This window comes from Eremothecium gossypii, chromosome VI (assembly GCF_000091025.4).
Source record: "Eremothecium gossypii ATCC 10895 chromosome VI, complete sequence".
NCBI lineage: Eukaryota > Fungi > Ascomycota > Saccharomycetes > Saccharomycetales > Saccharomycetaceae > Eremothecium > Eremothecium gossypii.
In genome coordinates this window covers 241,021-260,122 of record NC_005787.5, presented here as the reverse complement: position 1 = coordinate 260,122, position 19,102 = coordinate 241,021, and the positions used below count along the sequence as shown (strand labels likewise).

General features: G+C 52.3%; 11 protein-coding genes across 11 annotated transcripts; 5 read left to right on the top strand and 6 right to left on the bottom strand.

The window, feature by feature from the left end:
* Positions 1-188: 188 nt before the first annotated feature.
* SGF73 (deubiquitination module subunit SGF73) lies at positions 189-1,769 on the top strand (the record flags this gene model as incomplete). The annotated part of the gene is made up of 1 exon (NM_210807.1): positions 189-1,769. The coding sequence occupies one exon, from the start codon at positions 189-191 to the stop codon at positions 1,767-1,769; it is 1,581 nt and encodes a 526-aa protein (NP_985453.1).
* A 35-nt stretch (positions 1,770-1,804) lies between these two features.
* On the bottom strand, positions 1,805-3,349 carry ALG2 (GDP-Man:Man(1)GlcNAc(2)-PP-dolichol alpha-1,3-mannosyltransferase; the record flags this gene model as incomplete). Its single annotated transcript, NM_210806.1, has 1 exon — positions 1,805-3,349. The coding sequence occupies one exon, from the start codon at positions 3,347-3,349 to the stop codon at positions 1,805-1,807; it is 1,545 nt and encodes a 514-aa protein (NP_985452.1).
* A 315-nt stretch (positions 3,350-3,664) lies between these two features.
* Positions 3,665-5,983, bottom strand: TYW1 (putative tRNA 4-demethylwyosine synthase; the record flags this gene model as incomplete). Its single annotated transcript, NM_210805.1, has 1 exon — positions 3,665-5,983. One exon carries the CDS (start codon positions 5,981-5,983, stop codon positions 3,665-3,667), a length of 2,319 nt encoding a protein of 772 aa, NP_985451.1.
* A 353-nt stretch (positions 5,984-6,336) lies between these two features.
* Positions 6,337-8,067, bottom strand: RKM1 (protein-lysine N-methyltransferase; the record flags this gene model as incomplete). Its single annotated transcript, NM_210804.2, has 1 exon — positions 6,337-8,067. One exon carries the CDS (start codon positions 8,065-8,067, stop codon positions 6,337-6,339), a length of 1,731 nt encoding a protein of 576 aa, NP_985450.2.
* Positions 8,068-8,444: 377 nt separating this feature from the next.
* Positions 8,445-9,548, top strand: IPL1 (aurora kinase; the record flags this gene model as incomplete). Its single annotated transcript, NM_210803.1, has 1 exon — positions 8,445-9,548. One exon carries the CDS (start codon positions 8,445-8,447, stop codon positions 9,546-9,548), a length of 1,104 nt encoding a protein of 367 aa, NP_985449.1.
* Positions 9,549-9,608: 60 nt separating this feature from the next.
* On the bottom strand, positions 9,609-11,273 carry MRH4 (ATP-dependent RNA helicase; the record flags this gene model as incomplete). Its single annotated transcript, NM_210802.1, has 1 exon — positions 9,609-11,273. One exon carries the CDS (start codon positions 11,271-11,273, stop codon positions 9,609-9,611), a length of 1,665 nt encoding a protein of 554 aa, NP_985448.1.
* A 243-nt stretch (positions 11,274-11,516) lies between these two features.
* SRP72 (signal recognition particle subunit SRP72) lies at positions 11,517-13,361 on the top strand (the record flags this gene model as incomplete). The annotated part of the gene is made up of 1 exon (NM_210801.1): positions 11,517-13,361. The coding sequence occupies one exon, from the start codon at positions 11,517-11,519 to the stop codon at positions 13,359-13,361; it is 1,845 nt and encodes a 614-aa protein (NP_985447.1).
* A 107-nt stretch (positions 13,362-13,468) lies between these two features.
* Positions 13,469-14,014, bottom strand: NIP7 (ribosome biosynthesis protein NIP7; the record flags this gene model as incomplete). The annotated part of the gene is made up of 1 exon (NM_210800.1): positions 13,469-14,014. One exon carries the CDS (start codon positions 14,012-14,014, stop codon positions 13,469-13,471), a length of 546 nt encoding a protein of 181 aa, NP_985446.1.
* A 453-nt stretch (positions 14,015-14,467) lies between these two features.
* PUS1 (pseudouridine synthase PUS1) lies at positions 14,468-16,054 on the top strand (the record flags this gene model as incomplete). Its single annotated transcript, NM_210799.2, has 1 exon — positions 14,468-16,054. One exon carries the CDS (start codon positions 14,468-14,470, stop codon positions 16,052-16,054), a length of 1,587 nt encoding a protein of 528 aa, NP_985445.2.
* A 200-nt stretch (positions 16,055-16,254) lies between these two features.
* Positions 16,255-17,577, top strand: RSM23 (mitochondrial 37S ribosomal protein mS29; the record flags this gene model as incomplete). Its single annotated transcript, NM_210798.2, has 1 exon — positions 16,255-17,577. The coding sequence occupies one exon, from the start codon at positions 16,255-16,257 to the stop codon at positions 17,575-17,577; it is 1,323 nt and encodes a 440-aa protein (NP_985444.2).
* An 88-nt stretch (positions 17,578-17,665) lies between these two features.
* CEG1 (mRNA guanylyltransferase) lies at positions 17,666-19,057 on the bottom strand (the record flags this gene model as incomplete). Its single annotated transcript, NM_210797.1, has 1 exon — positions 17,666-19,057. The coding sequence occupies one exon, from the start codon at positions 19,055-19,057 to the stop codon at positions 17,666-17,668; it is 1,392 nt and encodes a 463-aa protein (NP_985443.1).
* Positions 19,058-19,102: the final 45 nt, after the last annotated feature.

Sequence of the window (19,102 nt, the reverse complement as noted above, 5' to 3'; positions counted from 1 at the left end):
TTCTTCTGCAAGGCTGCACTGACAAAATTGCAAGGCACATTTGAGGTCATCAGCACCATTCCAGAGAGGTCTCGCAGCAGGAGACGGCAGGGAAAGGTTGTGAGAGCCAGGTATACCGCGGATTACACGACAGGCCTCTTGAATTGGTATTGGGGCCGCCTTAGGTTGCAGGAATTGCAATTCGTATTATGACTGATATCCACTCGAACATCAAGAGGCTCAAGACACACATACGACTTGGCAACCTAGATACGGAGGGCAACAGCGGGTGGAAAGACCTGATTCCGATCGCCAAGAGCAGCTCGAGTGAGCGGTTTTTGGAGGACGAGCGCGAACACGGAGCAGCGGGATCACTGCTCGGCGCACAGCAACTGACGTCGGCGTACCTGTCGCACACGGTAGCGCCTCTGGAGCCGCCGGTGGACTATAGGGTCTGCAACGACTGCGGCCGGCCGATAGCGTACTCTGCACTGCTGGTGCACCTGCAGGAGCACTGCAGAAGGCGGAAGGAGAGCGAGAACGGCGCGAAGAGCCCCCCGCCGGAGATGTCCCCGGCGACTGTGAAGCAGCTGAAGCGGAGCAGCTCGACAGACATGGAGCTGAGCCCTTCAAAGAAGCAGCGGAAGGTGGCGACCCCGAGCACGAAGCGGCAGCGGAAGGTAAAGCAGCGCAACCCCACGGAGCCGCATCTGGTAGACCTGGACAAGCAGTGCGGCGTGGAACTGCCGGAGCGTGGCGTTTGTGGGAGATCGTTGACATGCAAGTCCCATTCGATGGGCGCGAAGCGCGCCGTGCAAGGGAGGAGCAAACCATTTGATGTGTTGCTCACTGAGTACCAGAAGAAGAACCACATCAAGAATGCTTCCAAAGGAGCGCGGGCCAAGGGCCAACCGCTGAACCAGCAACAGAAGCAGAAGCTACTTGATAAAGAGCAAGAACAGGATGTTCCTATACTCTCCCCGGAGGAGGAAACGACGCAGGTATTGAACGGGGTCTCCAGATCACTGCCGCTCCCGCTGGAGACCAACATCCTTACGTCTACGAAGACAAGAACAAAATACTTTAGGATGAGAGAAATGTTTGCCTCGTCTTTTTCAATTCGCCCAGGCTATAGTACGCCGGGCTATGGCGCTATTCACTCTCGCGTCGGGTGCATAGATCTGGACCGGACTACCGAGTACACGTTCCGTATTCGCGTCCCGCAGCTAGTGAACCAGAACTCTCCTCAAGGATCCCCACCACAGCACGTACATGCTATACAACATCATAGGATGAAGCAACCCGCGCAACAAATGCAAGATATGCCGTCTATCACACATTCTTTGCCACAGCAGCAGATGCCAGCGCATGTTTCCGAGGAACACCTTCAATACCGCCCACAGCAGGGTAGCGATATCAAGACCATGGAGAATTTAACAGGTATTGTGGACAGGCCTATTACGCCACGCGATGTCCAGACGCAGCAGCTCCTTATGCAGCAGCAGCAACAGCAGCAGCAGCACCGCCAGCAGCACCACGAACGACAACACCTACCCCAAGAGAAACAGCAGCAACAGCAGAATGAACAGCTACAGAGAATTCAACAGCGTAAACGTCTCGAGGATGCAAGTGCACAACTTGATACTGCCTCGAAGCTGATGCAAGGTAGTCCCATTAACGTTAGTGGCAGTATGGTGAACAACAGCGGCGTTGGGTCACCCGTGAACGTGAAGAACCAAGGAATGGTTAATATGGGCTTGAATAATGGGTATGATAGCAGAGGTAACTAACTAACTAGAAATAAATATGCGTTTATGTATAAGTACTATAGTTTTGGCTTCAATGTGGCAGTTATTGTGTCAACACCAACGGACAGCTGCGGCTGCATTACGAACAGAAGGACCCAGAAGATGGCAAGCAGATATCTCGAACGTAGAACAAGGATACCACCTGTGAGGAGATATATGTATCTACATGCATCACCAAAAACGTGAGATGAACGCCACAGGATGTAGCTCGCAGCGAGGATCACCATGACAGCCCACGGCTGAATTACTCTATCAGTCATGAAAATATTATCTATGTTGTGCAAAAATGAGCTTGTCATAGCATCACGGGAAAACTTGTCTTTGACCCATTTCGGCCCGTTAGTAGCGAAGATGCCTGGATTTTTCTTGACATACTCTGCCTGCTCGTCGATAGCTTCTGCCCATATTCCAGCGTCCGCACGTCTCAGCCATCCGGTAGCGGTATCTTGATTATCACTCTTGAGAGTAACAACTGTTTCCAGCGGTCCACCGTTATCCACAGCCAACACGGGAGTACCATGCTTCATAGCTTCCAGTGGCACGATCCCGAAATGCTCACGGGAGGGCGTGTACAGCAATAATTGGGCTTTCTTAAGGAGCAATTCCTTTAGTGACGACGATATAGATGCCAGAAATATAACCTTCTTCTCCCTCACGCCGGTAGGAAAAGTATAATGCTCAGGAGTTCTGCTAAACTCGCTGTAGAATATAGTTACATGTGCTATATTTGCTTTCTCGCAAATAAGCTGTAGTTCGCTCAGATATTCCACATTTTCCGCCACTCGGCTGTCGTATCCTCCACATATTATTAGTTTTGTATCACTACTATGGCCCTCTTTAGAAGCCTTGAAGGCATTAAGGGCTAGCGCAATGTCCTTCTTTCTCTCAAACCGATTTATGCTTAGGTAGTACCTATTGTTTGGCCCAATAATCTGGTCATAGAATCCAATATCTATCTTTTCTATTGGAAGTTCGTCCATGGCCACACATGGGTATACCACACGGGGGTTTAATCTCAGTATCTTGAAGGTGTCAAAGAAGACAGAACGAGTGAAATACGAATTTACCACAACTGAGTCGCTACATCCCATTGTGAGCTGCTCTAGCAGATCAAACGGTACCCGGTACAGCTTCGATACCAGACTCTTGCGTTGTGCCAGCAGCTGATCGGGAAAATGGCAGTAGAATAACACACGACCGGAAGCGCTGAATAGGTGCAGTAGCGGAACGCATGTCGAAAGCTGGTCCACAATGAACAAATCGTGCTTATCAATGCTGCCGTTGATCACCAGCTTGAACACCAGAGCGAGCTGTCTCAAGTTGGCGCACAGGATAAAGAACTTCCCAAGAATATTTGTCGGTAGGAAGTCACCCACAACAACGACCTTTAAATCCCCGCGTTTGATCTCCTCAAAACAGTGGTTCTTGTCGCAGTGGCTAGTATAGATAGTAACACGATGCCCTTGATCCTGAAGGCCAATGGCCGCATCTACCACTAGACGTTCTGCTCCGCCGATGCCCAGATCAGGGTGAATCAAGGCAATATTCAAGGGGGTCATCATCGGCCCACGACGCTCTCTATTATTAAGTTGCAAGTAGTGCGCAAAGAGGACAACTGTATTTTTTCACCATGATTTTAGCGAGTTCGATATTGGCATATTGCGTATTGCACCTAGAACATACACCTCACCATGAAGGAGACACAGCACAGCACATTGACCTCATGCTTTCTCTATGGCCTATTCCAAGCGTTCTTTAACTTTTTATAAACTGTTATTCTACTTATGAGTAGAGCAAAATGCTGAAAACTTCAAAGGACGGCATTGTCATCCAATTTCAAGATAAAATAAGCTACTTCAAGGGTTTTAAAGGATATTTCATGCTAGTTTGCCCTCGCGGACGCTTGCTTCGTCCTTTCTGTTCTTCTTCTTGTAGAATCTGGTGTTACCTGGCGCAAAACCACCATTGCCGAATAGGGCCCATTCTGGAGTTTCCGCCATGTAGTCCATGTGGGTAAATGATGCTCCAGAGTTCAACAGCTTGAAGAACTCCTCAAAGTCAATGTGTGTATACCACTTATCACCCCTTTTGAATTTTGTGTGGGCGATAAGAACAGTATTCGAGTGAGCATGCTCCGCAGCGATGTCGTACGCCAATCCACGTTTCTGGAGCTCGGCTACAAACTCCTTGACGAAAGAGACACACTCCTCGTAGAATGGAATATTTTGCATTGTGAGTGGGTTTCCGTTCCCATCTGAGGATCCGCAGAATGTGGCTCCCTTAACCTCAATGAAACAAGGGATACCCTTTTGCACTAGATCTGCGTATGAGCTAACGTCTGCCATGTTAAAACCTTTGACAAGGGTGAGTCTGAATACAGTCCGTTGGTGGGCCTGGGAAGTGCGTAGCAATTCCAAGCAGCGCATGAGTCTTTCCCAGAAGTCCTTGTAAAGGGGTCTATCAACCCTCTTCAGCTCTGTCTTTGTAGGGGCGTCAATCGATACATATAACTGCGTCACCTTGCCCAAAGCTTCCAGTTGGTCGGGGTGCTGCGCGTTACAAACCAAAAAACTGGATATGTTCTTTTGGTGCAGAAGTTCAATGAACCTAGTGATGTATGGATACAAGATGGGCTCACCAACTAACGAAAGGGCACAGTGAGCAACCTGGAAAGCCTTTGCAAAGCGTTCAGCAATGACACCAGGCACACCACGCATCTGTTTGATTTTCGAGTAGTGCTCCTTTAAAGCATTCTCCAAAATAAATTCAGGCTCATCTAGTTCCCATCTCCAGTTTTTAGCAACAGGGTTCGTTCCATGTCTCCAGCAGAAAACACATTTAGATGAACATGCTAAAGAGGGGGTCAATTCCATACATCTGCTCGAAACTATATTGAACAACGAATGTTTGTAGCAGGAGCCTCTGCCTCTCAGGTCATTCTTGGTCCACCTGCATATCTTCACGCCGGAATGTGATCCCACAATCGAATAACCCTGCTTAGTCAAATTTTTATAAGTTGGACTGTCCTTTGCAACCATCTTCTTCAGGGCTCCTGTGCCATTCCCACCTGACCCATTGCCAATATCTTCAAGATCAACTAAAGCCTCAGCAGCAGCGTCGGAAGACTCATCTAGTTCATCTTCTACACTCTCATCATACTCATAAAGCATAGGCTCATCGTCTTGCAGCGTTTCAACAAAAAGCCGAGCCCATTCTTCCACCTTTGGATCACCTCCAAATTTGACACAGACCTCGCCAACTGGATAGATTCTGCGTCCACCCAGCTTTGCAATAGATAAATCTGCTTCTCTCGCCTGATAGCAAAACTTTTCCGGCCACATTTCAGAATCACCAATACCAAGAATGGAGTAACCAACTAATTTACGCAATGGATAATTGTCGATTCTAAAGTCATTAAAGTTCTCTTCGAGAGTCTCTAAAAACAAATCCAGTGGCGAGTCGCTGTCATACGAGGGCAATACCAAGACATATAGTGCATTTTCACAAGGCACATCGACAAAGTACTTATCCAGATCATCAATTTCGTCCAAGTTAAGCAAGATAGGTTCTAGTTCCAAAGGTTTCAGTTCCCGTAGTTCCGCAAGGACAAGCTCCGCGGATCTCTTGGCTGCCCCCTGTAAGGAGCTGTAGAAAATGTAGATCTGCGACGCTAGCAACTTCTCATTAGAAACAGTCAGTCCACTCTTGATAAATGCATCTTTCTGTTTTTTCTTCGCTGTCCCAGATATGACCTTTGGTGTTTTCTTAACGGGGGGGACTTTACTTTGAGGTGCCTTAAACGAGTTGGTAAAGTCTATTGCAATTGGAAATGCCTCTTCTTGGCTGCGAGCGGCAGCTGATGCTGCCACTGGAGCCTTGGATTTGGTCACCTTGGCTCCCGAACAAGAACATTTGTGTCCTGTAGGCTTTGCTGCAGCTTTAGTAGAACAGCAACCACCATTCTTTCCCCCACAGCAGCCCTTACCTTTGCCCGAAACTGGTACACCTAGGGCAGCCGCAAAACTGGCATTCTTCTTAGCTTCGATATTTGCGAGGAGATAAAGCGCCGTAACTACACATCCAATGCTGATACGGCCGCCAGTACCGATGTAACTAGCGAGTACAGCAGCTAGTATCGCCGAGCCTGGGATGCCGCTTAGGAAAGGCTCCTCTGCGTCTAAATTGGCTCCACACATGTCCTGGAAAGCAATCCGCAGCTTAGTATCCCTTTTAAAACCGCAATAACCTGAGCTATGACGCCGCGTTGCTTTGTTTTAAGTTGTTGCGATGCGATGGGCACACCGCGAAGAGGCTGGAAAATATTCAGGTCAAACAAATGAAGGCACGTGATTAGCCGTATGGCGACTCACACCAGCGCAAGGCGATCGGCAGCGAGATGGAGGCACGTATTATCGCCTGCAGCTCAATCAACCAAGCATAAAATGAGTGTGTGCCGCGCCAAGCAGTGCTTGCTTGTGCTACTGGTTGCTAATTCACTTCTTCGCGCGCTAGTGCACATCAACGTCGTTCTGTAGTTACTATCAACTAACTATTCTACAATTATGATGCTCTCACCGGTAGATGCTCTAACGTAAGAGTGCCGCATAAAGAACGATGCAGCGTCAAGTACTTCATCCAGTGATACTTGTTTGCTACCTTTTGGGAACCAGGCTCTGTATTTGCTCTCAAACATCGTCTGCAAGTCTTCCGAAAGGTCTGCGGGGCCCCGTGCATACGTAACATACGCGGCAAATAGCGACTGAAACCTCTTTGGCGTTTCGACAGATGACTTTCCCCGTAGAATTATCCACAAGAGCAAGATGTCGTCGTAATTTTCAAACTCAACGTCACTGCTGAATAGCGCAGGAAGAAGTTCGTCCACAAAACCAGGGTCGTGTTTCGTAACGTTCTTGAACGCCACGGTCTTCTCCTTGATGGCGGCCAATGTTTCTTTTTCCCACCGTTTCAGGGTTTTGACCGCTGCACGCAGGAGCTCTTGCTGTTGCTTGCGGTATATGCGAACAGTTGCCATTGCCTGCGGGTATGACTTAGCCGCTGTTTCTTGCTCATCGGCCGCCATCTCACCTTCCTGGATTACATGCAGGCGCCCTCTTAGCAACTCTATCAAGTTCTGCATGGCCTGCAGACGACAGCGAAGCGCTTTGTGGCACTCCTCGGCGGCTGCCTCTTGGAACGCAAACAGGTCCAAAAGTTGCTCGAGTGCAACGTTGCTACGCCCTAGCAGAAACAAAACGCCCTTTGAGTAAGCAGACGCATCGTGCACTGAAGAGGTGGCCGGGTGTCTTTCAAACGCATATGTTGTGTAGTCGTCCAGCGTGGGCAACTTAAGGCCTGCGTCAAGCATCGCCTGTACTGTCGCAGCAGGGGGGCACACTCGCAGGGCAACATGGTCAAACAGGTTGTCCTCTATGGCAAATCCGTACCCCAGCATAAGCTCCTCGTTACTCTTGCCTCCGTAGTTGTTGCATACTTCTTGGCCCTGGCGGAGGGGCTGCAGCTGCCGGATCGTAAATCCATCTTTCCCCGACCATTCGACGCGCGCGTCGGTACTGTGGTTGAGCAGATCTAGGACCGGAAGTAGCACCACTGCCGACTCATCGCAGTCCGATCTTAACACGCGTTCTGGAAACGCACGCGACGTCAACATAAGATGGCCCCAGAGGAACGCCTGGAAAGACAGCCAGCTCGTTGCCGGCCCACCAGCCACCCTCGCGTGGAACGCCGGCCACTCAGCCACCCCGGCAGCTAGCAATTCTGCCGCCGCCGCCGCCTGCGCCTGCACTGCCGTGTCCAGCTCAGCACCCAGCGCAGCGAGCATGTCGCGCCACTGCTGCACAACTTCCAGGAGCTTCTGGCCCACGGACTTGCCCAGATTCGTACCCTGCAGCAGCGCCCACATCTCCACTGGCCACTCCAATGGCGAGCCGACGCGAGCAGGGAGGCAGGCCACATAGGGCTCAAACTTGGCTGCCACGTCGCACCCTCGCACGTTCACAGGCCCGCCACCGAAGCGCATCTTCGCCAGCAGCAACTTGAGCCACATATTGCCATCCCTGGTCTTATTGAAGTGCTCTAGCGCAAGCCCGCTGGTCAAAATTAGCTCATGGGGGAGCTCAAACGCGGCCCCGCTTGCAACCTCATCGCTGGCAAACGCCGCAATGCCCTTTCCTGGCGCTTCGCAGAACTTCACATGCTCTGGAAGTCTAATGCCATGCTCCAGCCCCCACGCTAGCAGTTTCTCAAGCCTGGAAACGTCCATATCTCCCTCAGGTCTCCTGATCTCTATCTCTTCAGCGTCGATGAGCTAGCGAATATTCCACAAGGCAGAACGAAAAACGCTGCCAGTACGGGAACATCGTGGTGTCCAGGGGTACGTCTTCCATACGCCGAGTCATATATATGCTAAGTAAATCAAGCTGAATGATAACGTCGTCTTCTCAGCTTGATATACCAGTTGTCACAGACTTTGTACGCTGTCGTCTGCACTGTCCATAGTGCTGTCTGGTCAGGTTATAAACGCTGCCACGAGAACAAAAGCTTCCGCAAGCATGTTCGAAAAGCTACAAAACAACAGCGCTACGCATCGGGTGGGTGCTGGACAAAGTGCACTTGACACCGAGGACTGAAGTAGGCAGAATGGACGCTGATGCGATTCTCAAGAAGGACCAAAGGCGCAGCTCGTTGAAACAGCGAAATCTACTGTTGAGCATGAGGCTAAACCAGACCACAGCAACGAACGGGGCGCCACCGCAGGCGCGGGTGCAGCCGGGGAAGGGCTACCGGAATCCCGGGAAGGTGCTCTCGCCCATCCGCAATCAGGAAATGTCGCCGGGCAAGCGGCCGACGCTAGAAATCTCGGAGCTCAAGAACGTGTCGCCTATCAACCAGGCACACAAGACGGGCAAGGCGCGGGCCGGCGGGGTGCCGCTTTCGAAGCTGCAGAACTTGAAGCTCGCGGACTTCGAGATCGGCAAGGTTCTCGGCAAGGGGAAGTTCGGACGGGTGTACTGCGTGCGACACATCGAGAGCGGGTTTGTGTGCGCGCTCAAGGCGATGGAGAAGAAAGACATCATTCAATACAACATCGAAAAGCAGTTCCGACGGGAGGTGGAGATCCAGTCCTCGCTCCGACACCCTAACTTGACGCAATTGTACGGGTACTTCCACGACGAGAAGCGCGTGTACTTGCTCATGGAGTACTTGGTCAACGGGGAGTTGTACAAGCACTTGAAGGGCCGCAGCCACTTCAACGACGTGGTAGCGTCGTACTATGTGTACCAGATGGCGGATGCGCTTGACTACATGCACGAGCGCAACATCTTGCACAGGGATATCAAGCCAGAGAACATCATCATCGGGTTCAACAACACAATCAAGCTCACGGACTTCGGCTGGAGTGTGATTACGCCTAAGGGCTCCAAGCGGAAGACGTTATGCGGAACGGTGGACTACTTGTCGCCGGAGTTGATCCGGTCGCGCGAGTATAACGAGAAGGTCGACGTGTGGGCCTTGGGGGTGCTCACGTATGAGCTACTTGTGGGGTCCCCGCCGTTCGAGGAAGAGTCGAAGGAATTGACATATAAGCGAATACTCAAGCGCAACTTGATTTTTCCAGACCACGTCGACACTGAGGCGCGACATCTAATCAGCAGACTACTTGAGTATGACCCCGGGGACCGGATCCCGCTGAAGGAGGTCAAGAAGCATCCGTGGATCGAAAAGAACAAGCCGTTCTGGTAGAACAGGTCAGACCTGTAGTACTTATTCTATGTTGCAGGTGTTGTCTATTTACATGCTAAGTTATTGAATTGGCCTATTCTTCTTTACTACAGGATTGAGACCCTTCGCTTGTGCAGAGCCTTTTTTACCAACGAAGATGTAGACGTGACCTCTCTCGTTCATTCGACTGGTCCGCCCAACCCTATGAACCAGATCTATCGACTTGGCAGGGACATCATAGAGGATGACGTGTTTCACGCCTTTAAAATTTATGCCTCTAGACAGTACATCAGTTGTGACAAGGACTTTCAATGGGCTGCTCACAGATCGCTGCCCATTGTCTTTGGAGTCTGCGACCTTGATATTCGAGTTGGGCAGACGCCGCTCTTGGGGCTTTTTTAGCTCGGACGGCCGCACCTGGTCCTGGATGCGCGGCGGCGAGCGCATGAAGGGGGCGATCGTCGCGAGCCTGTCGTCCAGAGAATGTTCGCCGGTCAAGCCATGGACATCATGCCCGAACTTGTCGCGTAGTGTGTCAACGATGCTATTGACGGAGTCGGCTTCGTTCACAAACACAACACATCGCTTTTCGTAACCCTCACTAGTCCCGTCTTTCATTATTGCATACAACGCCTGCGCAAGCGCTTTCATCTTGGAACCATTATAGGGCCTCAGAGCTACGTTTATAATTTTAATGTTGGAGTGTTTATTGATCCGGTGGAGCTTCTCAGAAGCCACAACCTGCAGATTTGGAAACAGCTTATTCATCGCTTTCTCGAACTCCATGGGCACAGAAGCGCTACAGAACACCAGGTGGTTAGCGTCTCGCAGGCTCTTGATACAGCTATAGGTCTCCTGCACCCAAGACTGATCCATAAGTGTGTCTGCCTCATCCACTACCGCGAACCTCACCTGCGACAGAATCCGGTCTGGCCTATGCAGCATACGTATCTTGAACAGCCCCCGCAGCTTGCCCGGGGTAGTCACCATGATGTCGACCCTGCCTTTGAACGCCTCCACGATGTCCTTGTAGGGAGTGTCTCTGTCCAGTTTGAATGTCTTGAGCTGAAGTGGCTCCTGGAGCTTCTCGAGCGTCATGTATACCTGCTCGACCAGCTCGTGGGTCGGAACGAGGATCAGCGAGCGCAGGGCTCCCAGCCTCGCGCGCCCCTCTTCGGTGCCCGCAGCCTGCTCCTCCTGCTTGAGGTAGTCCACCAACGGCATCAGGTACGACATCGTCTTGCCCGACCCGGTCTCAGCCGCAACCATGTGCACCTGTAGCTGCGGCTCCATCAGCGTCTTCGCCATCTTCTTGATCACGGCCGTCTGGATCGGCGTGGGCTGCACCTGCCCCAAGAAAGCGGCCACCCGTTTGTCGTCCAGCCCACAGTCCTCGTCATCCAGGCTCTTGTTCAATACGCTCTCACTGGCAATCACCTTCATCATCACCTCGCGCACTTCGGGAAGCAGTTTTAGCTGCTCAAACTTGGTGATCTTGTCCGAAAGGTTGCCTATGCGCGTGCGCCGAGTGAATTCCGGCCCAGTCAGCTGTTTGTGCCTACCGAACACAAACGGAAGGCTGGGGGCCTGGCGCGCCTTCTTGCTATGGCCGCCTTTCCTCACTGCAGGCGCTGATTTCGTCCCATATCTGCGCATCTGCTCGCAAGAGAGCCATCTTCCTTTCAGTGCACTCTTTACCGGCCCTCGCAGCCACAAACTGGCCGAAGCTATGCCAACCGAAGACATTGGTACTAATGTGAAGCACAGCTAGGACCTTACTTTCATTCTGAGACGTTCATCAACATGCTCATCGCCAGAGGTACCTCGAGAGTTTTTTCAAGTTGGCACTAGTTACGATATAAAACTTTTCACGTTGAGCTCTGCTTAACTTAACAAGTGTGCAGAAACTTAGGAGCTATTCAAACGTACCAGGGACGATCCTCTCTGCGGGTGACAATCGGTAGCCATTGCTTATTAATTGGATTAAAAATGGCTGGTAAGGACCTCAAGTCGCTGATCGAGCGACTAAACCTTAGCAGCAGCAAGGACGAGCATTCGCAGGTCGCAGCAGCGTACCTTGAGCTCGTTGCTAACGGGTGCGATGACGTCTGTGGAGCACTAGAAAAATGCGTGACAGCGCTGATCAAGCAGGATAGGTACGAGCAGGCCATGGAGGTGTTCGCGGAGTATGCAGACGTGTGCAAGGAGGGGCGGTTTGCGCTGCTGAAGCTGTACACCTTCTACAAGCTCGGGCAGTCAGCGGCGTTCGAGACAGAGTGGGCCCAGGTTGCGGAAAAGGTGGAGGCTAGCCTGGCGCAGGATACAGTGACGGCGGAGCTCCGGCCGCTGTTGCACGTGCGGGCGCAGTTTGACTACAAGATGGGGCGCTACTCGGATATGTTCAGAACGTACAAGTACCTGGCCGCGCACAACGAGGAAGAAGCCGACGATGGCATGGAACTGGCGTGCAACGAGCGCGTGCCGCTAGCTTTCCTGCCTGCAGAGGCTGTCGCGGAGGTGAGCGGCAAGCTGGTCGAGGATTCCTACGATATGCTGTTGAATGAGTCGATGGTGTGTTCTTCGAAGGGCCAATTGGAGCAGGCGGAGTCGCTTCTGAAGCGAGCTCTGGAGTTGGCACGCGCCGAAGAAGTTGAAGATGACGTGCACACCATTCAGCTGCAGCTAGCTTACGTCACGCAACTTCTGGGCCGCAAGAAAGAGAGCAGGAAGCTGCTAACCGACCTACAGAAGCAGGTTTCTGCTGTTTCACCATTGGTGAGTATAATCAAGACGAACCTGAAGTCCCTCGATGATTTGTCCAGATACAGCGAAAACAGCAACCTCCCATTGGTGCTGCGGGAGCTCGACGCAGAGCGGCTGGCTTCCAGCTCGTCGAAAACGTATTCTCACGACCAGTGGTTGCGTCTGCAGGCGAACTTGCTATTCATGAGACTTTTCAGCAACACCATCATCCGTTCCAAAAGCACCATTCTCTCCAGAACTTTGGCACAGTATTCCAAGTTGGTGGATAATGTTTGTCTGGAATCCTACACTGTGCAGGCTAAGACGCTATTTGACCATGTTTTGAGTCTAATTGCGAAGAAGGATGAGAATGCCGTCGGGGTACTCGTTCTTGCCGTGCAGTTGCAACTAAAAGCCAAAAATATCGGTCGGGCTATCCTCTTGTGCGAAAAGTACTGGGAAAATATGGCTGCTGAATCACACAAGGAGCTTGTTTCCTCTCTGCTTGTACACTTATACAAGCAGACTCGCAGGAAGCGCAGCCTGCTGCGCCATCTGGCAGAAATCACTGAGTCTTTCGACCCTGTGAACGTCCGCCAGTCCTATGACTACTGGAAGTTCATTGGGTTCCAACTACTCGAAAACCAGCTAGGCAGTGCCAGAGATGTATTTGCTGCTCTGGCAGAGGTGCGTCCTGCTGATTCCCTGGTGGCCAAGGTATTAAACCCAGCCGATCAGCATGAACTGTCGGAAGACATGATTACGGACTTAGTGCGCGATATTGATGTGGAAGCTCTAATTGCCAACGGCGTTGATCCACTAGAGGCATCATGCAGAATCCCCAAGGCCAGCGCCGGGAAGGTATCCAAGAAGCGGCGGACCGGGAAGCCGAAGCTGCCCAAGGCATTTGACCCCGAGAAGCAGCCCGATCCTGAGAGGTGGCTACCACTGCGCGACCGCTCCTCCTATAGACCAAAGAAGCGGCACGGTAAGCAGACGCAGGGCGGGGTTGTGGACAAAAGGGCCGAAAGTAACCTTGATATCACCAAGCAAAAGAAAAAGCCCAAGCAGAAGAAGGCAGGCCACAGGTGACCGTGCACATAGTACTTTAAAGCCCTTCCCGCATATCTAAGTTTACTATACATGCTGTGGATAGCATCTCTATCCTATGTTATATACATAAGTACAGAATCCGACACTCACGTAAACAACGTATCCTCGTCTCTCAAGTATTCACCGATGTCCGCCTGTCTGAATGCAACAATGCCCATGGGCTGCAGGTCGCGAGCCTCTGACGTGCTCTTGGCACTGACCCCGAACCCCAATGGAACGTCATGCATCGAAAACACGATCACACCCGAGTGCTCCGGTATGTCGTCCGACATCTTGCCAACGTGCGCCTTCAGGACATGGTTGCCGTACAGGAATGGCATCTCGCCATTGGGCTTGATCCATACCTTGTACTTCGCATGCTGCGCCAACACCGTTAGCGCCGTAATGTGCAGTCTGAACTTCCCCGTTTTTGTAAACTTCCCAAGACAGATGCCCAGCGACATCAGATTCGGCCTCGCAACACATGTGGCCAGCTTCGCAATGTGCTCTGGCATGTAGTAAACCCTATCTTTCTGCAGCCTGAACACATGTGGCTGCTCCTTATTGTCGACCAGGTAGGAAATATTCCGTCCGATGTACCCCGCCAACTTTTCGAACACCACCTTCGTCTCTTCCTCTGTTAGCTGTCTCATGTCCGCTCCTTCAATGGAATACCTGCTTGCTAGGCGTGAGAGAGTGCTCTTTAGATCGGTTTAGATGATACCGCTCTCGCAGTAACGAGCTCATCGCACGCTATTTTAGTTGAAAAATTTTCGGGATGGACGAAAAAGAAAAGCTCCAGCTCGAGCACTGTTTGGCGATGAGCTTCCGACCAAGCTGTAGAGAAGCAGACACAAGGCCTTCCGGTAGCAATTGTAGGACCAGTTGACCAGCAGGGCAAGATGATACACAGCAGGTATCTATGAACACATCTTAGCCTTCAGCAGCCGCTCATCTTCATACGGGCTTCTCCATTGTGTACCCCATAGTCTCAATTTTTCACATGAAAAATTTGACTACCGCGATGGCGAAGTGTCACCACAACAAGGTATAATCCCGTCGAGATAGCTTGAATCTTTGCTGGAGAAGCCCACTTACCGATTCAAATGCCTAGTGACGCCAGTACCGGATATGTCGATGATCAACCTGGTGACGAAGCTTATAAGAGGGGCGCTTTGTACAAGCAAACTAAAGCCCGGCGTGCCGACTACGACAGTGACAAGGAAGCCAAGAGACCGTGTACCGAGGATTCTGACGTGGCTCTAGCAGGGACTTCCGAGGAGAAGGAGGCAAGATTGCCGAAGCGGAAGGTAGCCGTGATGGTGGGGTACTGTGGGACCGGCTACCACGGGATGCAGTACAACCCTCCCAACAGGACCATTGAGGCGGAGCTGTTCGAGGCGTTTGTCAAGGCAGGCGCGATCTCGAGGGCCAACTCGACGGACCTGAAGAAGAATGGCTTCATGCGCGCCGCGCGGACGGATAAGGGCGTGCACGCGGGCGGAAACGTGATCTCCCTGAAGCTGATCATCGAAGATCCGGCCATCAAGGACAAGATCAACGAGCACCTGCCCCCGGGAATCCGTGTTTGGGGCATTAGCCGTGTCAACAAGGCGTTCGACTGCCGCAAGCTGTGCGGGTCGAGGTGGTACGAGTACCTGCTGCCAACTTACTCGTTCATAGGCCCCAAGCCAAACACGTACCTGGCTCGCACGATCGAGCAATGCGGCGAGGCCGCCTCTGAAAAGCCTGACAGAGACCAGGAATCGCTGGACTTCTGGGAGGCGTTCCGCAAGGCGGTCGACGAGAAATTCACTCAAGAGGAGCAGGACGCGATTGTCAACTACGTCGCGCCAAGCAAGGAGGACTTCGACGAAAACAGCGGCCTGTACCAGAAGGTGAAGCAATACAAACAGATGGAGAACGCACACCGCAGATCTTATCGTGTGTCCTCCGCGAAGCTTGCTCGCTTCCGCGAAGCGATGAAGCAGTACCTGGGTCCGCACAACTTCCACAACTACACGCTTGGAAAAGACTTCAAGGACCCCAGCACCGTGCGCTTCATGAAGGACATCACTGTGTCAGACCCCTTCGTGATCGGCGAGATGAAGACTGAGTGGGTCTCCATCAAGATCCACGGCCAGTCCTTCATGCTGCACCAGATTCGGAAGATGATCTCCATGGCCACCCTGGTGGCCCGCTGCAATTGCTCCCCGGAGCGCATTGCCCAGTCCTACGGGCCCCAGAAGATCAACATCCCCAAGGCGCCGGCCCTGGGCCTCCTGCTGGAGAGCCCGGTCTACGAGGGCTACAACAAACGCCTGCTGGAGTTTGGCTATGAGCCCATCGACTTCCGCAACTATCAGAAAGAGATGGACACGTTCAAGATGGTCCACATCTACGACAAGATTTACAAGGAGGAGGTCGATGAGAACGTCTTCAACGCTTTTTTCAATTACATCGATGCATTCAACCAGGTCACGGGCGCCCAGGGGGAGCCCACCAAGTCTCACGACCCTGCCAAGATCCAGCTAAGCATAATTGACTTTCTGCTGCCCTGCAGCTCATCGCCTCAAGAAAACGCCTCACCGGAGGCGCAGAAGGCCCCCGAAACCCCGGCTGGAGACAATACGATCTCGGCAGAGCAGCCAAAAACTGCTACCGAGGTCCCCACCACTCAATCGGATGCATAGTTTGCTAGCTTGTATATAACCTCTCTCTAATTAGCCAACATAGCTTGGTCCTTTACTATTGCTACGTTGAGGATGATATGAAAAATTTTCAGACAGAATAATCTCAATGCCGCTATTAGATCGCATCCAACTGGTGTGATATCAGCATCGCCGGCAAGTCGTGTGTGACATCGCTCTCGGTCGATTGAATAGTGTGCGAGATGTTGAGATTACAAGCGAGGGCTTTTTCTTCCAGCTGCAGTGTGCTGGCTACTGCAAGGAAGCAAGCGCAGAAGAAGGGTTACAACAAGAAAGATACCGCCGCAGCGAAGCCTGTTGTGAAGAAGGTCGTGAGCGGGTCGCTTTACAAGCCCTGGAAGTTTGCGGTTGGGACGTCTAAGCTCAATGCCAATGCGCCTGCGTTGGAGCTGCCAGTGTTCAATCCGGCGGAGCCGAAGAACGAGGTGGCAGTTTTCAGCGGCGAGCAGCAGCAGTTCCTGCACCGCATAGGAGCTTTCAGGTTGGGGCAGTTTCACGAGCTTTTCTCGCGGCCCGTCTGCTACACACGCGAGGCAACGGGGCAGCTGCTTGAGCGGCTCTCTGGCACGGAGCATCAGCGGGTCATTTTGACCGGCCAGCCGGGCGTGGGCAAGTCCACGCTGCTGGCGCAAGCACAGGTTGCGGCATTTGAAAAGGGCAGCGTGATCATAAACATCTCCCACCCGGAGCTGTTTTTGAACGGTCGTAACGATTTTCGGCATGACACCACGGGCGAGCAAGAGCAGTACACACAGCCGATGTACTTGAAGAAGCTGCTCACGAAGATACTGAAGTCCAATAAGAAATCGGTACTGTCGTCCGTCGCGTTGACCCAGGAGTACAAATTCCCTGTGGCGGACACGAGAGAATCCGCTTCGAAGAGAGTGACGCGCCTGGTTCCCGGGAAGAACACACTATATGACCTTCTCTCCATGAAGACAACCCCGGCGGCCAGAGGCATGCTTTTCCAGGCAGTTATTGACGAGCTTGTGGCACAATCAGCGGTTCCTGTGTATTTGACGGTCGATAACTTCTCGCGCATTTTAAGTGAGCCATTAAGTGCGTACAAAGACACATCCTGCAGGAGCATCCATGTGCTAAAGCTGCAGCTTGGCAGGATTATCATGAACTTTGTGTCGGGTGCCACGAAGCTCAACCATAAAGATAGCCGTGTGGTTCTGGCTACCTCTGGGGTTGACAGAGAGACGAAAACGTTGCCCACCGGCCTAGGACAGACCCCGCACGACCCATATGCTGCCAAATACAACTACGACGCAGTTTTGGCCGAGATGATGCTAAAGGGTGGTGTAAAGGAGTTCCGTGTTGAGCCTCTATCTAAGCCCGAGGTCGCAGAGCTAGTAGACTTCTATGCAAAGGCAGGCATCCTCTCGGAGAAGGACCAAGAAAATAGGCGCGAGGGAAGACTCGTCGACGAAAAGTACTTGCTGAGTGGCAACGGTAACCTACGCGAGCTGCTGAAAAGTCTGACTTTATACCCATTTTAATTGTAACTATGAAGGCCATCTGTATATAGCGAGTCCGAAGGGGTAAATAATGAAGTACGTAATCTCATGCATCTACTACAGACCTGGACTATTCAATTCTGGCCCTCTTGAGGCTGTCCTCATCGTCATCATCAGCCTCGTCAGACCAATCTTCGTCGTCGATGTACCGCGATTGTGTCGCCTCGCGCGGAGCTTTCGTCTCGGCGACAGGCGGCAGCATCGGCCCGGAAATAGATGAATGTGTTCTCTTTTTCGATTTGCGTTCTTCCCACCTAGCCTTTATACGCGGAATCATATGCTCTAGATCCTCTAGCTTCACGGAGTCGCTGATGCTTTCTAGCACCTTCTGCACGACGGAGACATGGTTACCGTTCAGCTTGTCGTCGCGGAAACGCAGGAATTTCCACTCGCCCGTCTCCTGGTCCTTCGCACACTCAACAATGCGTCCGTTGAGCGGCTGCTCCAATGCCTTCATCTTGGCCCACTGCTCGTCACTGATCTGCAACTCGGCGAAAACCTTGTATGTTCTATGCAGTATTTCTAGCTCCTTCTTCGAGAACGGCTGCTCAAAATCATGGAGACGTGTGTTGACGTCCGGCCCACCCTGCCAAATGTATAGGTGGAATGACGGCTTCACGTCGAAGTTATAGTAAAAACGGTTGCGGTCTTTCTTCGGCAACGTGTCGTCCTCGACCACGGGGATCTCAAGGATCATCTTGAAGTCGACGGTGTTCTCCTGCTCCGGCTTCCATTTCAGCAACGTTGAGTCCTTCCCGCCGACCGTGTATGGCGTGTCCACCGCGGTAAAGATTAGCCCGTCTGACACGTGCGGCAGCTTGTCCAGCGATCCGGCGACGCGGTCCAAGTCAAAGCTGAAGTTCATGTGCTTCATCGACAGCTTGAATGGGAACGTCGCGCAGCGGTCGGGATAGTATGCGCGCAGGTCGTAGTACGGCTTGTAGAACTCCTTGCCCAGGTGCGCCAGCCGCGAGCTCGTGGGCGACTGCACCAGCGCCCGCCCATTGATCGCCAGACAGTCGAACATCAGGTACCGCAGCTCCCGCAGCCGCGTGGCCGGGTTCGTCTGCACCACCAGCTCCCCGTCCACCAGCGTCCCGTCCTGCAGCGTCTCCAGCAGCTCCTTGCGGTTGGCCCGCGGCAGCCGCGGAAACCGGAATCCGTTCAGCAGGTAGTAGTTGTTCTCGCGATCGATTAGGAAACAGCCCTGTTCCTTTGTAACTGGGTTCATGATTATCAACATCAACGCCCGGAGCCCATCCGTTTTCTCACACACATAGTAGTCCTGTGCCAGCAGCTTCTCCTCGATATCTACGTGCTGGAATGAGACTGGCTGCGATCCCGGGAATGTCTTCGCGGGCTTGGGAGAGTTCAGCAGTTTGCATATGATCATCTTCAGGTCCGTCGTGACGTTCGCAGGCTGTCGAATCCCCGGTACTTCCGGCGCATCTCTGGAATCCATTGGTCTATAATCCGTCCAAGCACGTACAGGATCCACGTAGACCCT